At 43.1% G+C, this 20,326-nt stretch overlaps 1 protein-coding gene across 14 annotated transcripts in view; it reads left to right on the top strand.

Moving 5' to 3' along the window:
- The window catches only part of CTNND1 (catenin delta 1), a 48,120-nt gene that overhangs the window by 16,400 nt on the left and 11,394 nt on the right, over window positions 1-20,326 (top strand). For 3 of the 14 annotated variants that reach the window (XM_027114637.1, XM_027114631.1, XM_027114632.1), the window contains 10 exons: window positions 6,828-6,944; window positions 8,386-8,676; window positions 10,679-10,750; window positions 11,489-11,641; window positions 12,056-12,591; window positions 15,775-16,238; window positions 17,341-17,524; window positions 18,386-18,503; window positions 18,965-19,118; window positions 19,992-20,060. In XM_027114637.1, coding sequence (XP_026970438.1) covers window positions 8,482-8,676; window positions 10,679-10,750; window positions 11,489-11,641; window positions 12,056-12,591; window positions 15,775-16,238; window positions 17,341-17,524; window positions 18,386-18,503; window positions 18,965-19,118; window positions 19,992-20,060 — 1,945 coding nt within the window. In that variant the 5' untranslated portion in view covers window positions 6,828-6,944; window positions 8,386-8,481. Of the gene's footprint in view, window positions 1-6,827; window positions 6,945-7,686; window positions 8,677-10,678; window positions 10,751-11,488; window positions 11,642-12,055; window positions 12,592-15,774; window positions 16,239-17,340; window positions 17,525-18,385; window positions 18,504-18,964; window positions 19,119-19,991; window positions 20,061-20,326 lie in introns of those variants that run through there. The other 11 variants (XM_027114638.1, XM_027114634.1, XM_027114635.1 and 8 more) reach the window with 7 other exon arrangements.

Here is a 20,326-nt window from a genome sequence, read left to right as displayed (position 1 = left end):
GACTTGGAGTAGAAGAGATGTGTTTCTACCACTTACTAGTTATATGATGACCTTGAGCAGGATAGTGAATACTTTTTTTAAAAATTAATTAAATTTAATTTATTTATTTTTGGCTGCATTGGGTCTTTGTTGCTGCACACGGGCTTTCTCTAGTTGCGGCACGCGGGCTTCTCATTGCAGTGGCTTCTCTTGTTGCAGAGCACTGGCTCTAGGCACAGGGGCTTCATTAGTTGTGGCACGCGGGCTCAGCAGTTGTGGCTTGTGGGCTCTAGAGCGCAGGCTCAGTAGTTGTGGCGCACAGGCTTAGTTGCTCCGCGGCATGTGGGATCTTCCCGGACCCAGGGCTTGAACCTGTGTCCCCTGCATTGGCAGGTGGATTCTTAACCACTGCGCCACCAGGGAAGCCAGTACTTCTGATGCACAGTTTACTCATCTATAAAAGGGGCCAATATTACCTCAGAGGTTGTTGGGAAGAGTATCTGTGATAATTTATAGGGGGAGGTCAGTAATTAATGACTCACAACTTCTCTCCCCCTGTAAGGTCAGATTTTCTTCTTTTAGATAGGGAGAAACATTTCCTTCAGCTGTCTGCCCTGAGCTGAAATAGGACCTTCATATTTCCTATGATTTCTTCATAGACTCACACCTTCTCTCTCTTGCTTGTCTCAAAAGGGAGGCATACTCTAAACCTAATGGAAGGGGTGTCTTGTTGCTCTCTTCAGGGCTCAGGGCTTTCTTAGGAAGCTGGACTGTAAATATGATTCAGTTACGTGCTTTCAGCTTTTCCAAGTCATCTTCAAATGATGGGCAGAGAGATGGTGGGAATGCCAGGGATAGAAAGTTAGGAGGTTTGGTGAGAAGGTGCCACTTTAAAAAAGGACTGTGAGCTCAGACAGTTGGGTGGCCTCTAGTAAACCTTAAGGTTAAGCTTTTTTTCCATGAATTTTTCCCCTCTAGCCTAGGGTAGGGAAGAGTTTAAGGTGTCCTAGTTAATTTTAGGATTTCTCTTTTATGACAGGAGTTAAACACTACTGTTCCATTTTGACTAGACTTTTTCTAATTTCCCATTGTATACCTGACCTCCTCTCTTTTCCCCTCCTTTTGTAGAATGGAGAAAGGCATTTGGCCTCTCCCCTTCCTTCAGTCTGACACCTCCCTCTGTTTTTTGCCCCTCCTTCTTATCTTTGTTTCCTTATTGGCCTCTCCCTAAAGCTCTGCTTTCTCCTTATAAGGCTGCGTGAGGTGCCTTTGGCAGGGTTGCAACAGGGATACAGGTAAGTAACTTGATGTGTCTCAGACGCTCAGGATTGAGAGAAAATTCAGTGTTATCTGTCCCAGTGGAAGGACTTGGAGAGGCATGTGGGTGGTGGGGGAGAAGAAGGAGGTGGCCTGGCCTGAGAGATCAGAAGGGCTTGTTAGACCAGTCCTGTGTGTGTGTCATACACTCTCCAGAGAGAAGCAGGTTTTGTTTCTTTCCATACCCTTTCAGTCCTGGGCCCCCTCAGGAGCTGAGAGCCACACCCTTCCTTTGCTTCAAAGCCAGTCTAGCATTTAGACATTTTAGTATCTTATGGTTTGGGGGGTTCCCAGAATACTTGGGAGGGGAAAAGAGAGCAAGAAGAATGTTCCATCTGGTTTCTGAATTTAGGGTCAAGACGATGGAGGTGATTTTTTTTTTTTTTTTCCTTTTAAAGTCACAGTAAAAACTTTAAATCCTGACAGGTAACTAGAATGTTTAAGGTGTCCTAGTGACCTATAGAGATTGCTAGCTCAGCCGCCTTTTAACAAGTATTTCTTTTAAAAAAAAATCCTTTCATATATTTATTTTACCTTTTTTCTCTGAAACTCCAATGAGATAGAATGATCACTCTTTCCTAAGAGGAGGGTGATTTGCCGGAGACTCCCTTAATTCATCAGATTTGTGTTGGACACAGTGAGACCTAGTCCTTCCTTGTAAAACTGAGACTCCTTCAGTCAGCCTTTTGAGTGCTCTTAAGTGGAGAAGCTGAGCCTATCATAAAGCAGATCCCCAGGGAAGCACAGAAACTGCTAAACACCTAAGACAATGCCATTTCTGGAATGTCAAGTTTTGTAATTCTGAGAAGTGCCCAGTTGACATGAGACTGTGAAGTGAGCAGAGTCCTTTCTCCATCTTATTGCAAGTCACGTTCAGAGACTTGGGGTTAGTGTGGGAGTGAGTTTTTCCAGCAGGGAGAAATATGAGAGTTGTTCTGACTGAGCTTTGAATTGTTCTAAGCTTTGGATGGTGGAACTTCAAGTGGTGGGTGGAGTACTAAGACTTTGGACTTTGGTATAAGCACTCTGTGATAAGAAGCCATAGAAAAACTATTGACAAAACACATTCCTTTTGATTTAAAAATAAGGTGCCAATTTTCTCTGTTTGTGGTTGAACAGCATTAATTGCTTTGAACTTGCGGCAAATGCCAGTTAACGCAAATAAATGCCTTTTCGGTGTTTGGAAGACCTACCTTTTTTGGTTTGAATGTTACGTAATACAGTTCGGTAGTGTTACAGGTGCTATATTTTATTGATTGGTATTCTTTAATAGAAGGCTCAGTGTGCTTTTTAAAAAAGCAGTTTGAAATCCCTAGGGTGATGTAGAAGAGGAATTCTGCTTATCATTGCATTTAGAGGGAAGGGATAACTTTCTGACATTGGTTTTGATTTCATAATGAAGAAATAGGAAGAAGTGAAGAGGGCTGCATTTGGACCTGGCTTTACAGAAGATAACACTTCTTTCCTAAGAACCCAAAGACTATTTTTCAGGGTTTAGAGTTCTCCATCTGAAGACACGTAACTTTTCTGCTTTCCGCAGAGGCCTCTATGCCTGATCCTGCTCATCTCTTTGGATATACTTACCTGAAGTGCATGGAGGCGGCAGACACGTTCAGAGTTACCCAGCCTGTAGTTTTACATATATTAGCCCATTAAAGCTAAACTCTGAAAAGTAATAAAAAGTAAAACTTACAGGGGTTATTTATAACTTCTCCAAGGTCTCACAATTTGTTTTCGGCAGAGCCAGGACTTGAACTCCGGGTCTTTTGACCCCTGGCCTGGAGTTTAATTTTTTTTTTTTTTTCCCTTTAAGAGTGTGAAGGATTCCTGTAGTTTACAGAGCTACAGTAAGTGGGAGAGGGGAGCATGTGGAGACGTGTGGTTTATTCAAAAGCCCTAACAACACGACCAAAACTCTAGTCTCTTGTGTTAACTGTTTGTAATAGTATTGTATTGGTAGCAGTAGCTTTCTGTGCGTCAAGACATTTTCTAAGTACTTTCCATGGATTGTCTCGTTTACTCATCACAACCACCCTGTGTATTTTATTTTCCCCATTTTACAGAAAAGAAACCTGAGGATTAGAGAGATTTGCCCAAAGTCATATAGCTAAGAAGCAATGGAGCTGGGATTTGAACGCAGTCAGTGTGATTCCAAAGTTTATGTTCTTAACCTCTAAAAATTAAAATTTCAAATTATATTTCTATGGCCAATTTACAGTAGAACAAGTCATTGTGGGGACTGTGCTATTGGCAAGTGACTTTCTTCTTTTCCTCTTTTACCTGGTTGGCATTGTCAGACTGTTTGGTCTTTCTGGGTATTTGATTTAATTCAACTTCTTCTGGTTCAGAATTCTTACAGAAGAGATTGAATGTTTACTGTTGTCACTGCTTGAATGTGGGAGCCTTGTTGTAGACTCGTAGGTCTATAGGACCTATGGCTTGTTAAGAGTAAAACCAGGGCTTCCCTGGTGGCGCAGTGGTTAAGAATCCTCCTGCCAATGCAGGGGACACAGGTTCGATCCCTGGTCCGGGAAGATCCCACATGCCGTGGAGCAACTAAGCCCATGTGCCACAACTACTGAGCCTGCGCTCTAGAGCCTGTGAGCCACAGCTACCGAGCCCTCGTGCCACAACTACTGAAGCCCACACGCCTCAGCTACTGGAGCCCATGCTCTGCAACAGGAGAAGCCACCGCAACGAGAAGCCCGTGCACCGCAGCAAAGAGCAGCCCCTGCTCACCGCAACTAGAGAAAGCCTGCACATAGCAACGAAGACCCAAATGCAGCCAAAAATAAAAAAATAAATAAAATAAATTTATTTTTTTTAAAAAAAGAGTAAAACCAGTTACTCTGAGAAAATCTAGTGTTAGGGGAATTGCAAGGTTCACTTGTTCACTTTGCTTCTCTCCCTCACCTTGGCAGTTCCTTGATGATCTTTTTTTATTTTTTGGCTGTGCAGCTTGGCTTGCAGGATCTTGGTTCCCTGACCAGGGACTGAACCCGGGATCACGACAGTGAAAGCCCCAAGTCCTAACCAGTGGACCACCAGGAAATTCCCGATGAACTTTTTTTAAGTGAGAACAAGTGTAATCCATAATAAGTGGCCAGCCTGTAAAGATGTTGGCCTGTAGTCTTAAGGCTTTCCTGATTCTAACTGCCAACATCAATTAATGGTTTGCAGATTCTGGTCTATAGTATAATTTTCTTATGATGTGTATGTTTGGCGTGGAGAAGACTCTCAAGTCTCTGAGTTGTGAGGTGGGGTACTATATATCTTGCCTAACTGCTTCGTTCTCTTCCCCCACATATGCTTTCTTTTTCCTCCCATTTATTTCTTTTCTCCCACTTATTTCTTATTTGTAGACATTACGGATAACCCTTTAACCTAAAGATAAATGGAAATTTTTTCTTTTCCCTTTTTCCTGTGATGTTTGGGTAGAAAGCTCTTAAGAGTTGTAAGAGAGGGGTGCTGGACTGTCCATTTTATATTGGACTTAAGTTCAAAATTTGCTATTAACTGAGACCTTGGGTAATTTCTACACCTATAGCCTGTTTTCTCATTTGCAGTAAAACTTCCTTAGAGTTGCTGTAAGGATTGCCAGGATAGTAAATGTAAAACATTCAGTAATTGCTAGTTCTTTTCACCTTCCCTTTCTCCTTAGTAATAAACTGCTAAGGCCTCACACAGGGAATCGAGAACTCATTGTAGCAGATGTGTAATTTTGTGATAACTGCCAGGCACTTAGGAGAAGCACCCTGTGTCCCAGAAACACTGGTCTAGGTGGGACCTCCTAGTAAATAGTGTTGGAGTAGGGAAACCAGCCTCATCCTCTCCTTAGAACCCAGTTATGCACTTGATCCAGTTAATTTCGTCTACTAGTTCACAAAATAGTTTTGGGCTGAGGCATTACTGTTAAGTAATGTAATTGGAAGATAGAAACTAACTCTTGAAACAACTTAATACCTCACATTTGTATAGCATTAAATTCTCAGCCGATCCTCACAGCAACTCTGAGTTAGACGGGGCTGGTGGTATTGGCATCTTACAGATGAGAACGTGGCAGTGACTTACTGCCATTGTTGGCTAGTGGCAGAGCCAGGACTGGGACCTGTCTTCTGAGTCCAGTTCTGTCCTACAAAGCTCTGCTTCCGCCCTCTTTCAGGCAGAAAATTTCCCCCATGCTGTTAGGCCTAGGAATCTGATCTTCTTTTTCTTAACTTTTCTGCCTTCTTCTCCAAATTAGAGCCAGGTGGTCAGCTTTTAAAGCCACGAAGATGGGAGAAACTGATGTTTTTCCAGATATTGCTTCCCGACCTAGAGCCCTGGGTAGAGGCCCTACTGCCCTTCCTAACTCCCTGTATTGTATTAGCTAAAGTTGTAGGGGCAGAAAGTGGCAATTTTATGGAAGGGTGACAGTTTCTCTGTGCAACAGGGAGTGTTGGCACTGTATGCCTGAAGTAGCGGTAGTTTGGTCTTTTATTAGCAAAGAAGATTACAGGGCAGAGACTGCCAGAGTGCTAACTACAGTTCAGACAGACCCTGTTGAAACCCAGAACTGGAAGAATCTCCCCAGCTCCGGGTCCTCTTGGTGTGGAAGGTTCATAGGTCATTGTACATAGCAGATGAGGGCAAGTGCAAATGAAGTAACAGAGATGAAAAGGGAGCAACATTCAAAAAAAAAATAAGGCTACTTATTAAAAACCTTTGAGTGGCCTGTTGGAGTGCAGGGTGGGAATTGAGAAAGTGACAGTGGGCTTTGGACCTAAAGGAAGAACAGGAGTTGATAAGTGACTGCGGGAGCCCAGAGCCTGGGTAGGAGGACTTTGGAAAAAAGACTGCCACATTCTTGGATTTATATCCACTGGAAGGAGTCTTGGTGATGGAGAATTAATTAAGGAGTTTATTGGGCACCTATTTATCAGTTCCTCTGGGTACTCTTGCTTGCTGAATACTACATATACTCTAAAGCAAACAGGCCCAAGCGATTGTGCTTGGTGTAGGGCTCTGGGGAGCGTGGGAAAGGGAACTGAAGCTAAAGGCTTAGCCTAGGCTAGTCCCCACATGTCTTCCCCACGATGACTATTGCATTGGTTTCTCAATATCTTTGTGGGCATGCTGGGACTGGGCTCTGAGGTTTCTGCCTTAGGGGTGGGAAGGAGGGGGAAGGGCATTCCAACAGCAATTTTTTTTTTCCTTCCCAATTTGGTTGCTGGGTACAGGGGGTAAGTGAATATATATCCATATTATGACCTGCTCCTGGTTCTCTACAGAAATACATGTAGAGGAACTCTGACATGAATCCAGGTTTTAATGAAAACTACGACCAAGGTCCAAGTATTTGAAAACAGAGCAAAGTCCAAAGGGCATTTGTCACATTAAGCAATTCCAAGTCGTATTTTAAATTACTCCCTTCCATTCCCAGATTGTTTTTTCCCCAACACCTGCCCTTGCTGCTCTTTTTTTTTTTTTTAATGTATTAGGTATATTTTATTTTCCTCTCATTCCTATTTTTCCTCCAAATATTTCTACAGCTCTCTTCTTCCTGCTTCCTCCTTGCTGTGGTGGCTGGGATGCTTCTCCCATGATATTTTGAATCTAGACTGGGCTGTTCTCTGTTAAACCAATCAGTTACGACCTTCTCTTAACAGGTGTGTATGTAAATACGTTTATTAAGAATAAAAAAAATTTTTAAGTGCCTTTTTTCTGGAGGGGTTGAGGAGAGGGTGGGGAATAGGGGAGAGGGTTTATTCTAAAACCTGCCTTTCAACGTGGTATATCTTGGACTGACCAGAAAGTCTCTTATAGCCAACTTATAAGAGAGAAACCCTCCTAAATCCAACAGTATGACTACAATGCCCCTCCACTTACTAGCCAGCTTGCAGATTATGTAATAGGGTATGGGGAACTCTTCGCTTCTGAATATCATTTATGGTGGAAGTGGTACACATAAACCCTCTAGATACTTGGATAGTTACCCTTAGTTGGAATATGTAAAGAGGTAAAAATGTAGCCTGTTTAGAGCTTTCTGCAGGATAACAGAGATGTAGGAAGTTCCAGCTATTAATTGAAGGTTAGAATACGAACTACTTCAAGGGGTAACTTTATAATTTAATATAATGCTCCTTTTCCTACTCCACAAAGAGATGTGAAGGTCACTGAAAATGTTGCCTTTTTACACATAGACTTTTTTATTCTGTTGCTTTCTTGCCTCTGTTAGCCAAGGCACACATTCTGCCCTCAATATTGTAGTATAGTGTTTTTTTTTTTTTGTTTGTTTTTTTTGCGGTACGCGGGCCTCTCACTGTTGTGGCCTCTCCCGTTGCGGAGCAACAGGCTCCGGACGCGCAGGCTCAGCGGCCATGGCTCACGGGCCCAGCCGCTCCGCAGCATATGGGATCCTCCCAGACTGGAGCACGAACCCGTGTCCCCTGCATCGGCAGGCGGACTCTCAACCACTGCGCCACCAGGGAAGCCCTGTAGTATAGTTTTTAGAAGTAGAAAATCCCGTTATAAATGTATCCAATTTGAGGGCTTTAGTTTTATTTCCTGCCTTTGATGGTGGGAATTTTTTTTACTGCATCCATTTCTTACCGGCGTTTTAATTTAGCATATTCATTTAGTATATTTTGCCACCACTCCAGCAATTTCAGTGTTCAGATTTGGGAGAGGTTAAGTAAGATCTGTACTGCCCCCGTATCTCAGAGGTGGCTCGCCCCAGCAGGAGAGCGTGTGCTTGTCTATACTGTGGAGTTACATCTTTCATTGAGTTGATGCCAGCAAATTTTTCCAGGGGAGAATAACCTAATTTTAAACTCATGTCATGACTACAGCCCCTAGGCACATTCTCCCTTGGATCTAGTTGCACTTTTCCTTTCAATAGGTATTTCTTGTGGGGTGTTGAAGAGGGTAATGGCCAAAGGATCCTGCTTGAACAGACACTGGTGGTGGGTCCAGGCTTGGTGGTGGCTCTCTTTCTGTGCTGCAGTAAAACCACGAGAGGGCATCTTTGGCTCTGGGATTAATAATTCATCTGTCTTCTCTGACCTGTGACCTTTTCTTTCTCTCCTCTCTCTTACCTTTTCCCGGTAGTGTGAAGTGAGGGAGGCCTTCTCCCTCCTTCCTCCTCCCCCTGTGATCCACCTTCCCTTTTTACCCTGCCCTGCGGCGGCTCTGCCCCTTACCTTCATGGACGACTCAGAGGTGGAGTCGACCGCCAGCATCTTGGCCTCTGTGAAGGAACAAGAGGCCCAGTTTGAGAAGCTGACCCGGGCGCTGGAGGAGGAACGGCGCCACGTCTCGGCGCAACTGGAACGCGTCCGGGTCTCACCACAAGATGCCAACCCGCTCATGGCCAACGGCACCCTCACCCGCCGGCATCAGGTAACCCCTCTCTCCATCAGACCTGCAGGTAGGACTTTGGCATGGTCATAGAGAGACTATGATCCTTCTTGGGAAACTACTCTCCTCGTGGTTATGGGCTGTCCAGTGCCCATGCCTCATGATAACCTTTACAGGCGTGATAAATACTGATTAAGAGATAGGAAATATTGCTGCTGTGCTGAGTTGGGTGGACTTATCTCTAGAAGCATCCATCTGACTTCTTGTTTGCTGGAGTGGGGTTTCTGGGTTGGGATGCAGTTCTAGTAATGGCAGATCCTATAATTTGAAGCTGTACTCAGGTTACTTGTTTTTTTTCTTGTATGTCCCCCCCCCCCGCCCCCATATCAGAAATTCAGGAAATTAAATGCCTACTTAGTGGTTGGGGCAGTTGGGCATCTTGTATCCTCCCTCAGAGAACAGTTTGCTCAGAAGGTGTGGCAGTCAGCGTTCATAAACTGTGCATCCCTGCGCCATGCTCTTCTTGTTGGCTGTGCAGATCATTCCTTGGAGGAAGGGGTTATTGTTAATTCTTTCGGTTAGAGTTGGAGAGCGAGCATCATGCTGCTGTTTAACCCAAATAACCACAGGAGCCAGTGGTCTCTGGGTTGGCTGACTCTGCTGTGACTTGGGAGAGTTGGTGTTAGAAATGAGAAGTATCTTGTGTTTCCTATGGTTTCTGTAGTCTGACTTCGCTGTGATGTAATCTGTCTGAGGTTTTGTGTGTGTGTGTGTGTGTGTGTGTGTGTGTGTGTGTGTATGTAGTAGGCATTGCCTGATAGACTTCATTTTAAGAGATCTCTGATGGGAACGAAGAACAGTGCTCATGCTCCAATAAGTCCTTTCATTGATTACTTATTTATTTTTTAAGATGGAGAAGGTCCCTCATGCTAAGGAGCGTGTTGAGTGAGAGGATATAATTCCAATTGGGGATGATCAGGAATTTGGAAGCAGTGTGTTTGCAGTGTTCCTAGGATTTTTATAGGAACAAGAATAGAGGGTTAGGGTTGAGGGAGGGGTATGTATTGAAAAGGAGAGCAGGATTGCTCAGCCTTGGAGGTGGTGGGGAATTCCAGGATTTAGTACGTGGATTCTCTCTCTCTCTCTCTTTCTCTTTTATTTTTAACTTCTGCTCAGCAATGAAACCACACCCTTCCTTCTTCCTGAAAGTAATGTTTAACTTCCTTTCCCTACAGCATTACACTCCCTATGTAATGGGAGTAGGGTGGGGGAAGAGTCTCCCAAGGTGGCTGAATCTCACTGTATTCTTTTTGAAGGGGAGTAGTCAAATGTATTTTTACGTAGTATAATGTTATTAGATTATTTCCTGCTGTTTAAGACAGAGCAACTTAAGAATGACATTTTTGAACGTGTTCTGTGGCTCTAATAATTGGTGATGAAGATACTGAGACATCTGCTTGAGGGGAGTTGAGATACTTGTTTTCTTTCTACTTGGAAAGAGAAACTCATACTTCTTGCCTCTTTCTTTAAAAAGCTGCCTGGTATGGGAGTTTCCAGTGGTTGTAGAGCATGAAGATGCATGAAACAATAAAGAAGGCTTTGGAAACCCCCCAACCTAGGCTTTCCAAGTTTCCTTATGTTCTTATGGCTTTCCAAAAAGATTTCGTGGGGAACTTATCTGAGTCTCTGCTGTTTATTCAGAAAATAGTTTTTGAGTACCTATTATGTGCCAGGCACTGATCAAGGCACTAGGGAGACAGTGAACAAAACTGACCAAAAACAAAACACAATAAACCTCTGCCCTCATAGAGCTTACGTTCCTATGTTCCAGAGACCCAGTCTGCCAGAGTTCTAGGCCCGGTTCCAATTTTGAGGTGTTAAGTCTAAGGAGTGATGTGCTTCTTTTATCTGTACTGACAGAAGGACTCCAGGCCACAAATGTCTTCTTGAAAGGCCTTTTCCTGTTTGGAACAAAGATCATTTGTGTTTGATAGAGCAAAAGAAGGCCACAAAATGAATTGTCTTCTTGTGGGCTATGTTTCAGAACGGCCGGTTTGTGGGCGATGTTGACCTTGAGCGACAGAAATTTTCAGATCTAAAACTCAACGGACCCCAGGTAATTCTTTTGGCTCAAGGTCTGGGTTGCTTATTCATATCTTTCTTACTTCCTCAGCTTAAGAGCATATTGGTGTCTTCTAAAGTGCCTGGCACATTGTAAGCGCCCATTAATTAGTTTCTTTCATTTAGGAAAATTAAAAAATGGAGTTTCAAAGTATAAATGTAGTTTTATTTTGGAATTAATTGTAATGCCCATTGATCCAGTATTTGATCTCTCAATTACTGCATCCGTTTTCTAGAATGGGCGTGGTTCTACTTTGCAGAAAACCATGCCTAGAATCTGGCTGACCTTGAGCCTTAGGCATATCTGAAGAATAGCATAGAGCTATTCAGAAGATAGCTCTTATTGGGGTTTTCTGGTTCATCTTAAAAGTTCTTATTGGGTGAACTTTTTTTTTTTTTTGAAGGATCCCTCAGATGTAGATGTAGCTGCAGTTTAACACGGTTCATATTCACTTAGATGATCAGAACTGGGAAGTTATATCTGCTGTCTCTGTCACTTGGGTGTTGATGTAGCTATAGTTAACTCAGTTCCTGTTTGTTAAGTGACTAGAACTGGGAAATTATGTCTTCTGCCCTTTTGTACAAATTCAAAAGTGGGGACAGGCACCCCTCTAAAAATCCTGGGGCCCATAGAAGGTGCAGTGTCTTTAGGGAGGCAGTGCCTCTCATTGGGATGGATTGTTAGTATATATGGCTTAATAATAGCTCTTTCTGTTTTCTCTTTTCCATGTAGGATCACAGTCACCTTTTGTATAGCACCATCCCCAGGATGCAGGAGCCAGGGCAGATTGTGGAGACCTACACGGAGGAGGACCCTGAGGGAGCCATGTCTGTTGTCTCTGTGGAGACCTCGGATGATGGAACCACTCGGCGCACAGAGACCACAGTAAGCTAAGACTTGTATAAGGTCTGGGATGATGGGGAAGTTCTTCCTATGGTCTTCATTAAGGGGAGGGGCTGAGCACTTAATTAGGGTGGGTGAGGAGCCACTGATCTGTGGTAAAGGCATAGAGAAAGTGATCTCTGGGTAGACAGAGAAGATAGAAGAGATATGGGAAGATCTAATGGAATGAGGAAGAGTCTGCAGTAGCTTCCCTTAGAGGCATAGTTAACTGCCTGTGCAATTTTCCTGCCTGGAGAATTCCTATAAGATGGAGAGAAGGGTAGGTGGTAGATTGCATGGCATTTCTAGGTAAAGCGAGCTGGGGGTAGAGGTTCGTTTCTTTTCTTAGAGTGGTCTAGAATTTAAGCTTAATTTGTTCACTTCATTAATTTTTCTTTTCTCTTTCTTTACTTGAAGGTCAAGAAAGTAGTGAAGACTGTGACAACACGGACAGTCCAGCCAGTCCCTATGGGACCAGATGGGCTGCCTGTAGATGCCTCATCAGTTTCAAACAACTATATCCAGACTCTGGGTCGTGACTTCCGCAAGAATGGCAACGGGGGCCCTGGCCCCTATGTGGGGCAAGCAGGCACTGCTACCCTTCCCAGGAACTTCCACTACCCTCCTGATGGATATAGCCGCCACTATGAAGATGGTTATCCAAGTAGCAGTGACAACTATGGCAGTCTGTCCCGGGTGACCCGCATTGAGGAGCGGTATAGGCCCAGCATGGAAGGTTACCGGGCACCCAGTAGACAGGATGTCTATGGGCCCCAGCCACAGGTTCGGGTAGGTGGGAGCAGTGTGGATCTGCATCGTTTTCATCCAGAGCCTTATGGGCTCGAGGATGACCAGCGTAGCATGGGCTACGATGACGTGGATTACGGCATGATGTCTGATTATGGCACTGGCCGTCGGACTGGGACACCCTCTGACCCTCGGCGACGCCTCAGGTAGGCAAGAAAAAGGGAAGAAAAGGGTCTTTCAAAGACAGCAAAAAGGGGTTGCTCTTCCTTCTCTGTCTAAGTGCTTTTTGGGATCAGAGGTAGTTGTGGCCCCCTCCTCTGCCTGTTTTTGTGGAAGACCACCCTTTTCTTCCCTTTTCTGATTTTACTAAGTATTGACATGCTTTTTTGTCTCTTTTTCATTGTAGAAATCATATATTTTAATTATAGAAAACAACTCGTGATGGTTATTGGTCTGTGTTCTGAAGAGTGGCCTTTGTTTCTGTGCCAAGAGTTTCTATATTTTCTGCCTAAGATTTGACCCCCTTTTGGAACCTGGTGTCTGAGGCTATGGAATATTTGTTCTTGTGAATTTCTTCAGCTTCTGGTTTGGTGTTAAGAACAAGGTTGAGGGTTTTAGGCCAGAAGAGATAGTTAAGGGTATATATAAGAACCTTCGCTGTGATGGTTTTAATCTCAAATAAAAACAAACCTTGATCTCACGAAAACCCTGACACTTTGTGCTTAGGTGCTTACATTTGATTGTAAAGTGAAATGGGGGTGGCTTCCTTAGAGGGTGGTACATTATTGACACTCTGAAAGGTCACTAATTCCGACTTTACTGTTTATCCCTGGGGATTCTTTGGTGATGTGAAAAAGGTGTAGTAATTGACGTTTGGACTGGTAGATGGTTTGCCTTGAAAAAATGCTTTAGAATGCGAGTTGGCAAACCTTTTCTGTAAAGGACCAAATAGAACTAATTTAGACTTTGCAAACAGTATATCGTTTTTGTTGTATGCCGTTGTTCTTCTTTTTACAACCTTTTAAAAATATAAAAACCATTCTTAGTTTAGTTTTGGGACTGTACAGAAAACAGGTTTGGCCCATGGGCTGCCAATCCTGCTTTAGAATAAATCAGAGACTGTTTTCCAGGCAAAGAGAAACGATAAGAATGAAGGGAGAAGATTTATGGATGTCTTAATGGTAAGGATATCCTAACAGCTGTTGCTGAATTTCTGTATGAGGTCATGACTTTCTAAAACAAATGCCTTGGTGCTCATTTTACTTATATGACGTAGCTTTGGTGAACAGCAGACTGGGCTGGGCCCAGGGGTAGAGGCCTCATTACCTAAGCCTGAGTCACTCACCTTTCAGGTGTCTTTTGGACAGCAAATCCACCTCCCATGTGACTCATCTTTTATTCCTGGGGTGGGGGCACATCAGGCCTTAGTTGGTGCAACTTGGAGTAGTGGTAGATAACAGCTATCACCAAAGGAGTCTGCCTAGGGTGTTGGCTTCTTCTCTTTGTTGACGAGTCTGCTTTTTCTGACTTCCTCATTAGTACAGGGATCGGATCTAGGTGGGTGCTGGTGGCCAGGTCATTCTGTGTTGTCCCTTGCTGTGGCAACTGACATAAAGAAAGAGGGCTTGGGCTTGGTTCTTGGGTTTATTCCAGGGTGATACTGGACTTGGAAACCTGCTTGACTAGCAAGAACATTTGCTGCTTCCTGTTCTGGGGCTAGGAGAGTAATACAAGGTCAAATGAAAACAGTAAGGCAGAATGATTTGTAGAAAAAGCACTGAACCAGAAGACCTTGGTTCTAGTTGTGCCTTTGCCACTAGCTGTGTAGCCTTAAGCAAGTCATTTAATCTTTCTGGGCACAGCTTTGTTATTTGTAAGACAAAGGAAAGAATGTCATGATCCACTTGTAAAAATAACTTGAGTGACCAAAATCTTCAGTTATGGTAGTTGTTTTGTAATTGCTTATATTAAAATAATAATAAAAGTAAAAACATCATCACTACAAAACTAGATAAGCACACCATCCATTGATAAAGAACTACTGTTAACATTTTGATGCTTTTCCTTTGAGTTCTTTTTCTTATACATGTAAACACACTCTGACTTTATTTTTTCCCTACTGAAATGGAATCTTAATATGCTGTTTAGTTGCCTACTTTTAAAACTCAGCTATATAACCTGCTTATTTTGTTTCACTGATATTGCAAAATAGTGATCTTTTACTAACTGCTTTGTCCATTTAAATCACTTTTGAGTGGTTGATGTTGACAGCTATGAGGCAGGCCCTCTGCTCAGGCTAAAACCTTGAGGGTTTGGTGACAGTGGGAGTGGTTTTGTGGAACAAACGACGGGCTTATTTGGAGAGTTCCACACAATGGATTCTCCTCTCTCCTGTGGGAGCCGCAGAGTGAGATGAGCTCACTGATAATGGGTCTCTTCCTTCCTGGTGGTTATGAATAAATAATAGTGTGACAGACTCACCCTCTAGTGGTCGTTGGTAGTACTGAAATAGGAAGCAATATCTCTGGTTAGATGTTTTTCTTTACCTTCAGTTGCTCTGTCTGTTCCTTTTCATAGTGACTGGGTATCCCAAATGTGATGGTGGTCAGTAGTATCTATTTTGACAGAATTGGAAGTATTGTCTTTAGAAATTGGAGACTAGAAATTATGTCTCAAACACATTTGTTGAGTAGCAGAGATGACCTTGGGATGAACTAGTGCAAACTAATGTTCAAGCTTATACCTACCTCATCAATACCAAAGCCAAGTCCTCACATGAGGTGTTAAGACATCCTTTACTGCTTTTACTCTATCATCTCTTTTTTAATAATTTCCAAAATAGGGTAAGGAGAGACTTAAATGTGAAATGTGTTTAAGGGTCTTATTCCACCAGCTCTTTCCTGTGTGTAAGTAAATGCCTTATTTTCCCTTTAGCCTAAGGCCTTATGAGAGCTGTTCTCAGACATTGTTCGCTAATTTCTGTGGTACCAAGTCAGTTGGTTTCATTAACTCTGCTGTCTGAAGGTTTATTTCAATCTCTATCTGGAGAAGTTTAGTAGGTGTCAGATATGGTTCAAACGCTAAGCAGTCAGGATTTGGTTCTTTTTTGTGATTAACTCTCCGAATGCTTGTTGCTCCTCCAAGCTAGTAAACCTCACAGAAAAAAATGGCAGCTTTAATCTAATTGCAGATGCGTTTAAGATTATTGCCTTATCTCATTAAGAAAAATTGATCGGTATATTTTTTATGCAAAGGAGAGATAAGATCTAGTGTACTAGAGCTGGGGTTACTCATTCCTTGAAGATGAGGGGTAATGGGAGCCCCCCAAGAAACCAGGCTTAACAACTTAATGTATTCCTTTTTTCTTTCCGGTTCTTCCAACACTGCAGGAGCTATGAAGACATGATTGGTGAGGAGGTACCATCAGACCAGTACTATTGGGCTCCTTTGGCCCAGCACGAACGGGGAAGTTTAGCGAGCTTGGATAGCCTGCGCAAGGGAGGGCCTCCACCCCCAAATTGGAGACAGCCAGAGCTGCCAGAGGTGATAGCCATGCTAGGATTCCGTTTGGATGCTGTCAAGTCCAATGCAGCTGCATACCTGCAACACCTGTGCTACCGCAATGACAAGGTGAAGACTGACGTTCGGAAGCTCAAGGGTATCCCAGTACTGGTGGGATTGTTAGACCACCCCAAGAAAGAAGTGCACCTTGGCGCCTGTGGAGCTCTCAAGAATATCTCTTTCGGGCGTGACCAGGATAACAAGATTGCTATAAAAAACTGTGATGGTGTTCCTGCTCTTGTGCGATTACTCCGAAAGGCTCGTGATATGGACCTCACTGAAGTTATTACTGGTGAGTTCTAGGCCCAAGGGAAACTGCTAGGTTAGGGTCACTGTTATCCCTTAGAGAGATTGAGAACTAGAAGGATTTCTAGTCCTTTGACTGTTGATTAAATGTTGTGGCCTTTGGGTCAAATCCATCTCGCAGATTTGGATCATGCAAGGTTTTCCAAATTTTAAAGCATTGTTTGCTAATGTTTTAAACGCAGAAGATTTCACTTAAAATTCCAGATTCTTGCCTTCTATTTTAAACGTGCGGGAACTGGTAGCAATGGATCTGTTTTGCTACCTGGCAGTAGCTGGTCTGAGCTGATTGGGGCACGTGCTCTCCAGTTCACAATAATTTCCAACATGTTATCTCTGACCAACTGCCACCACCTAGGAAGTTGTCTCCCCAGAATCGAAGCTGAGTGTCAGTTGGCACTTAACCCATATTCTTGTAATTTCTTTAAAATATCTGCTTGTCCTGACTCACCTGCCTGGCATGTATAGGCATTTGTGCTTGTGGTCCTTGCTTTAGAAGAGTGGTTTTTCAGATTGTGGGTCATACTCCATTAGTGTGTATTGAACACAACTTTGTGGATCACAATCAGCGTTCCAAGAGAAAGAAAGAAAGAAAGAAAAAGAAATAGCATAGATCATTAGTTCTCAATTGGGGGTGATCTTGCCCCCCAGAGGAAATTTGCAATGTCTGGTGGTATTTCTGGTTGTCATAACTTGGGAAGGTTGGGAGGGAGTGCTATTAACATCAAATGAGTAAACGCTGGACATACACTAAACATTTAATGTTGGGCAGGACAGCTCCCCACAACAAAGAATTATCTGGCCCAAAATGTCAGTGGTGCTGGGATTGAGAAGTGGGTGTAGATAGCCTAGAGGGTATGGCTTATAATAAGTATTGTTTTATGAAACCTTACTTCATGGGATGTATGTTTGTATTGAGCCATAATGTACAATATATTATTGTGGGTCACAGGCTAAAGCTTGAATATCATTACAAGGTATTTGGTCATTGGGGAAGACTGAGAAATGTTGGAATAGGGGATTCTCTTTGGCATTCTTCAAACATACTGTCTTGGGTGCTGGAGAGCTATCTGATGAGTTGTCTCTGCCAGGAACCCTGTGGAATCTCTCATCCCATGACTCAATCAAAATGGAGATTGTGGACCATGCACTGCATGCCTTGACAGATGAAGTGATCATTCCGCATTCTGGCTGGGAGCGGGAACCTAATGAAGATTGTAAGCCGCGCCACATTGAGTGGGAGTCCGTGCTCACCAACACAGCTGGCTGCCTTAGGTAACATAAGGGTTCTCAGAGTATGAAGGTAGAATTTTTGAAGACTAACTTAAATTGCTTTTAAAACAAGTTTAAATTCCTTAGCCTGTCACTCAGCCTCCGTTCCTATTTGTATTGCATACTATGACTTCAACCTGTTTTTCTACCTTTGTCACTACTCCCTTGCATATCATATATGCCTTATGTGGGGAATGGCAAGTAAACCGCATATCTTCCTCACTTCTGTGCCTCTTTGACTTTGTTCATATAATTTGGTAAACATTTGTTCAATACCTACTGCACGTAAGGCAGTCGTCTAGGCCTAGGCTTGTGTGTACCTGTGTTCTTGCCTTCAATTATTTGTATTTCAAGTCAGGCTGCAATAAATGCAACAAATGGAGTACAAACTACTAGAAGGATAGGGTGAGGAAGAGCTCTTCCTCTGTCTGCAATGCCTTTCTCTGCTTATTTATCTTTTGAAGCTAAACTCAAGTGCTTTTATTTCATGTAAGTTTTCCTGATTTCTTTTTCTAATACCCCGTAAATGTGCGATATATTCTTTCTCTCTTTGGAATATACCCCTATGTGCTCTGCCCCTATTCTTCACTTGTACTTCCATACAAGAAGTATCTATTCTGTCCTAAATTATTGTTGTTGGTATACTTTATTTATACACCCCTCTCCCTGGCCTGGTTATAAATGTCCTGAAAGCAGGAACTGTTTTATTCAACTTTCTGTCAACTCCAGTGCCTTCCTTATAACAGGTACTCGTTATTTGTTACAGTGAAAAGAAAAGATATTAAGGGGGCTTGTAGATGTTAAGGATATTAAGAGAGGGTTTCTAGATTTTAGTCATCTTGAAGCCTCTCCTTTTTCCCTCAGGAATGTCAGCTCGGAGAGGAGTGAAGCTCGCCGGAAACTTCGGGAATGTGACGGTTTGGTGGATGCTCTCATTTTCATTGTTCAGGCTGAGATTGGACAGAAAGATTCAGACAGCAAGGTAGGTTAATGGGTGAGAATTCCATTCACAACAACCATGAGGTACCCATAGTGCAGACCTATCATCTCAGGCTTTCAAATAACATTAGATACCTATACCAGCCCCCACTCCTTAAAGTGGGCGTTCACCATAGACGAAAACTGTTTTCTTTAGAATTTCCTTCACCTATATATTTTAAAGCTGTTTAGCCATACTTGCATTTTTTTTCTGATTAGGAAAAAAGTCAGAGTGAGCCTGAGTTTTGTGTTAACATACCAAATGGTAGCAGAAACCTTCTGTTAGCCTGAGGCTACAAGAATTTTGAGAAGCGTGGGCACTTGAGGTATTGTGAGAGATGATGGATTGGGCTGTGCTTTTGAGGATAAATATTTTAATACGTGAATCATGGAAGCCTGTACTTGCTAGGAAATCACTATAGTCGTTCTCTTCTCTCATTGAACCTTGTATTTTGTGATCCCAAGCTTGTGGAGAACTGTGTTTGCCTCCTTCGGAACTTGTCGTATCAAGTTCACCGAGAAATCCCACAAGCAGAACGTTACCAAGAGGCACCTCCCAATGTTGCCAACAGTACTGGGCCACATGCTGCCAGTTGCTTTGGGGCCAAGAAGGGCAAAGGTGAGTCTTGGTTCCTTGTTCCTTGCTCTTTAATGTAAGGATGGGGAGAGGAAGGAACACGTTTAGCTTTAGGTACAAAATACTTGTTGAGCAAGTACAGGAATCAGCCTAGTCAAGGATGTCTTTTTGCTCTGCTGCCGCTTCCCCTGTGTCGTGTGCTTCATGGTGGTGACGGTGGTGGTGGTGGTGGTGGTGGTGGTATTGGCATCAGTAATTGGGCAGTGAAGGCCGAGAACTCAACTAATCTGGGGCCTTCTCCCCCATTCCTCCTTTGTGTTTCCTGTGTTTTTCTTTTCCTCTCTGCTTTCCTGCTTGTTTTCCCATGATCCTGTTGACATCTCTCTGCCGCATTTTTCTTCCTTCATTTCTCTCCTCTACTTTCCACCTTGGGTGATGCACTGGAAGATGAGTGGTTCTCCAGAGGTGAGTGGAATCTTTTAAGGCGCTTACCTACTTCTAATTTGCATGTTTTGGTTTTAGCTTCCCTGGTGTTTCTTTGCCTAACCCTTCCCTGTGGATGCATGTAGGAAAATTCAGTTGAGGATGGCCACTGAAACAAGTTTAGCTCTTCTGAGCTAATGGCTCATGGCATGCTATTTCTGGACAGCAGCCCCAGTTATCAGGACTCAGGACGGCAGCAACAGTAGTGGTTATCCTTGTCTTACCCACGTGCTGCCTGTTTTCTGTTCTTGTATCTGATAGGGACAAGCTGGGGATCCTGGTGTTTTGTCTGTTTGTCTGTTTTCTTGTTTTTTGCCCCTCTTGATGCATCTCTGATCCAAAGATTTTGACTGAAGAATAAAAAAATATACTGGATGGACTCTTCCCTTTCTTAAACTTTTTACCCCTTCCCCCTTTTTTTAATTTCCAAAGGGAAAAAACCCACAGAGGATCCAATAAATGATACAGTGGATTTCCCTAAAAGAACTAGTCCTGCTCGAGGTAAGTCATCTTTTTCTTCTCAGGCTCCATAGAGCTCATAAACGTAGTCCACAGATAGGTGCTTGGCAGCCTGACAGTAGGCTGTACAGTACGTTCACTGTTCTGTCTCCTCTGACTTAAGGATTTGAAGTGATGACAGAAGTATTTGGAAACTAATAACAGTAACTTTCAAAGGACTTCTTGTTATGGCAACTCTTCAGATTACTTGAGGATAAGGACCTGATGGTAGTCTAGACCAGAAACTTAAGTACCCTAAGTAGCCACTA

This window comes from Aethalodelphis obliquidens, unplaced genomic scaffold (assembly GCF_003676395.1).
Source record: "Aethalodelphis obliquidens isolate GAN/ISIS:26980383/991018 unplaced genomic scaffold, ASM367639v1 scaffold14, whole genome shotgun sequence".
NCBI lineage: Eukaryota > Metazoa > Chordata > Mammalia > Artiodactyla > Delphinidae > Aethalodelphis > Aethalodelphis obliquidens.
The sequence above is the reverse complement of the archived record's forward strand: the minus strand, read 5'-3'. Positions and strand labels throughout refer to the sequence as shown.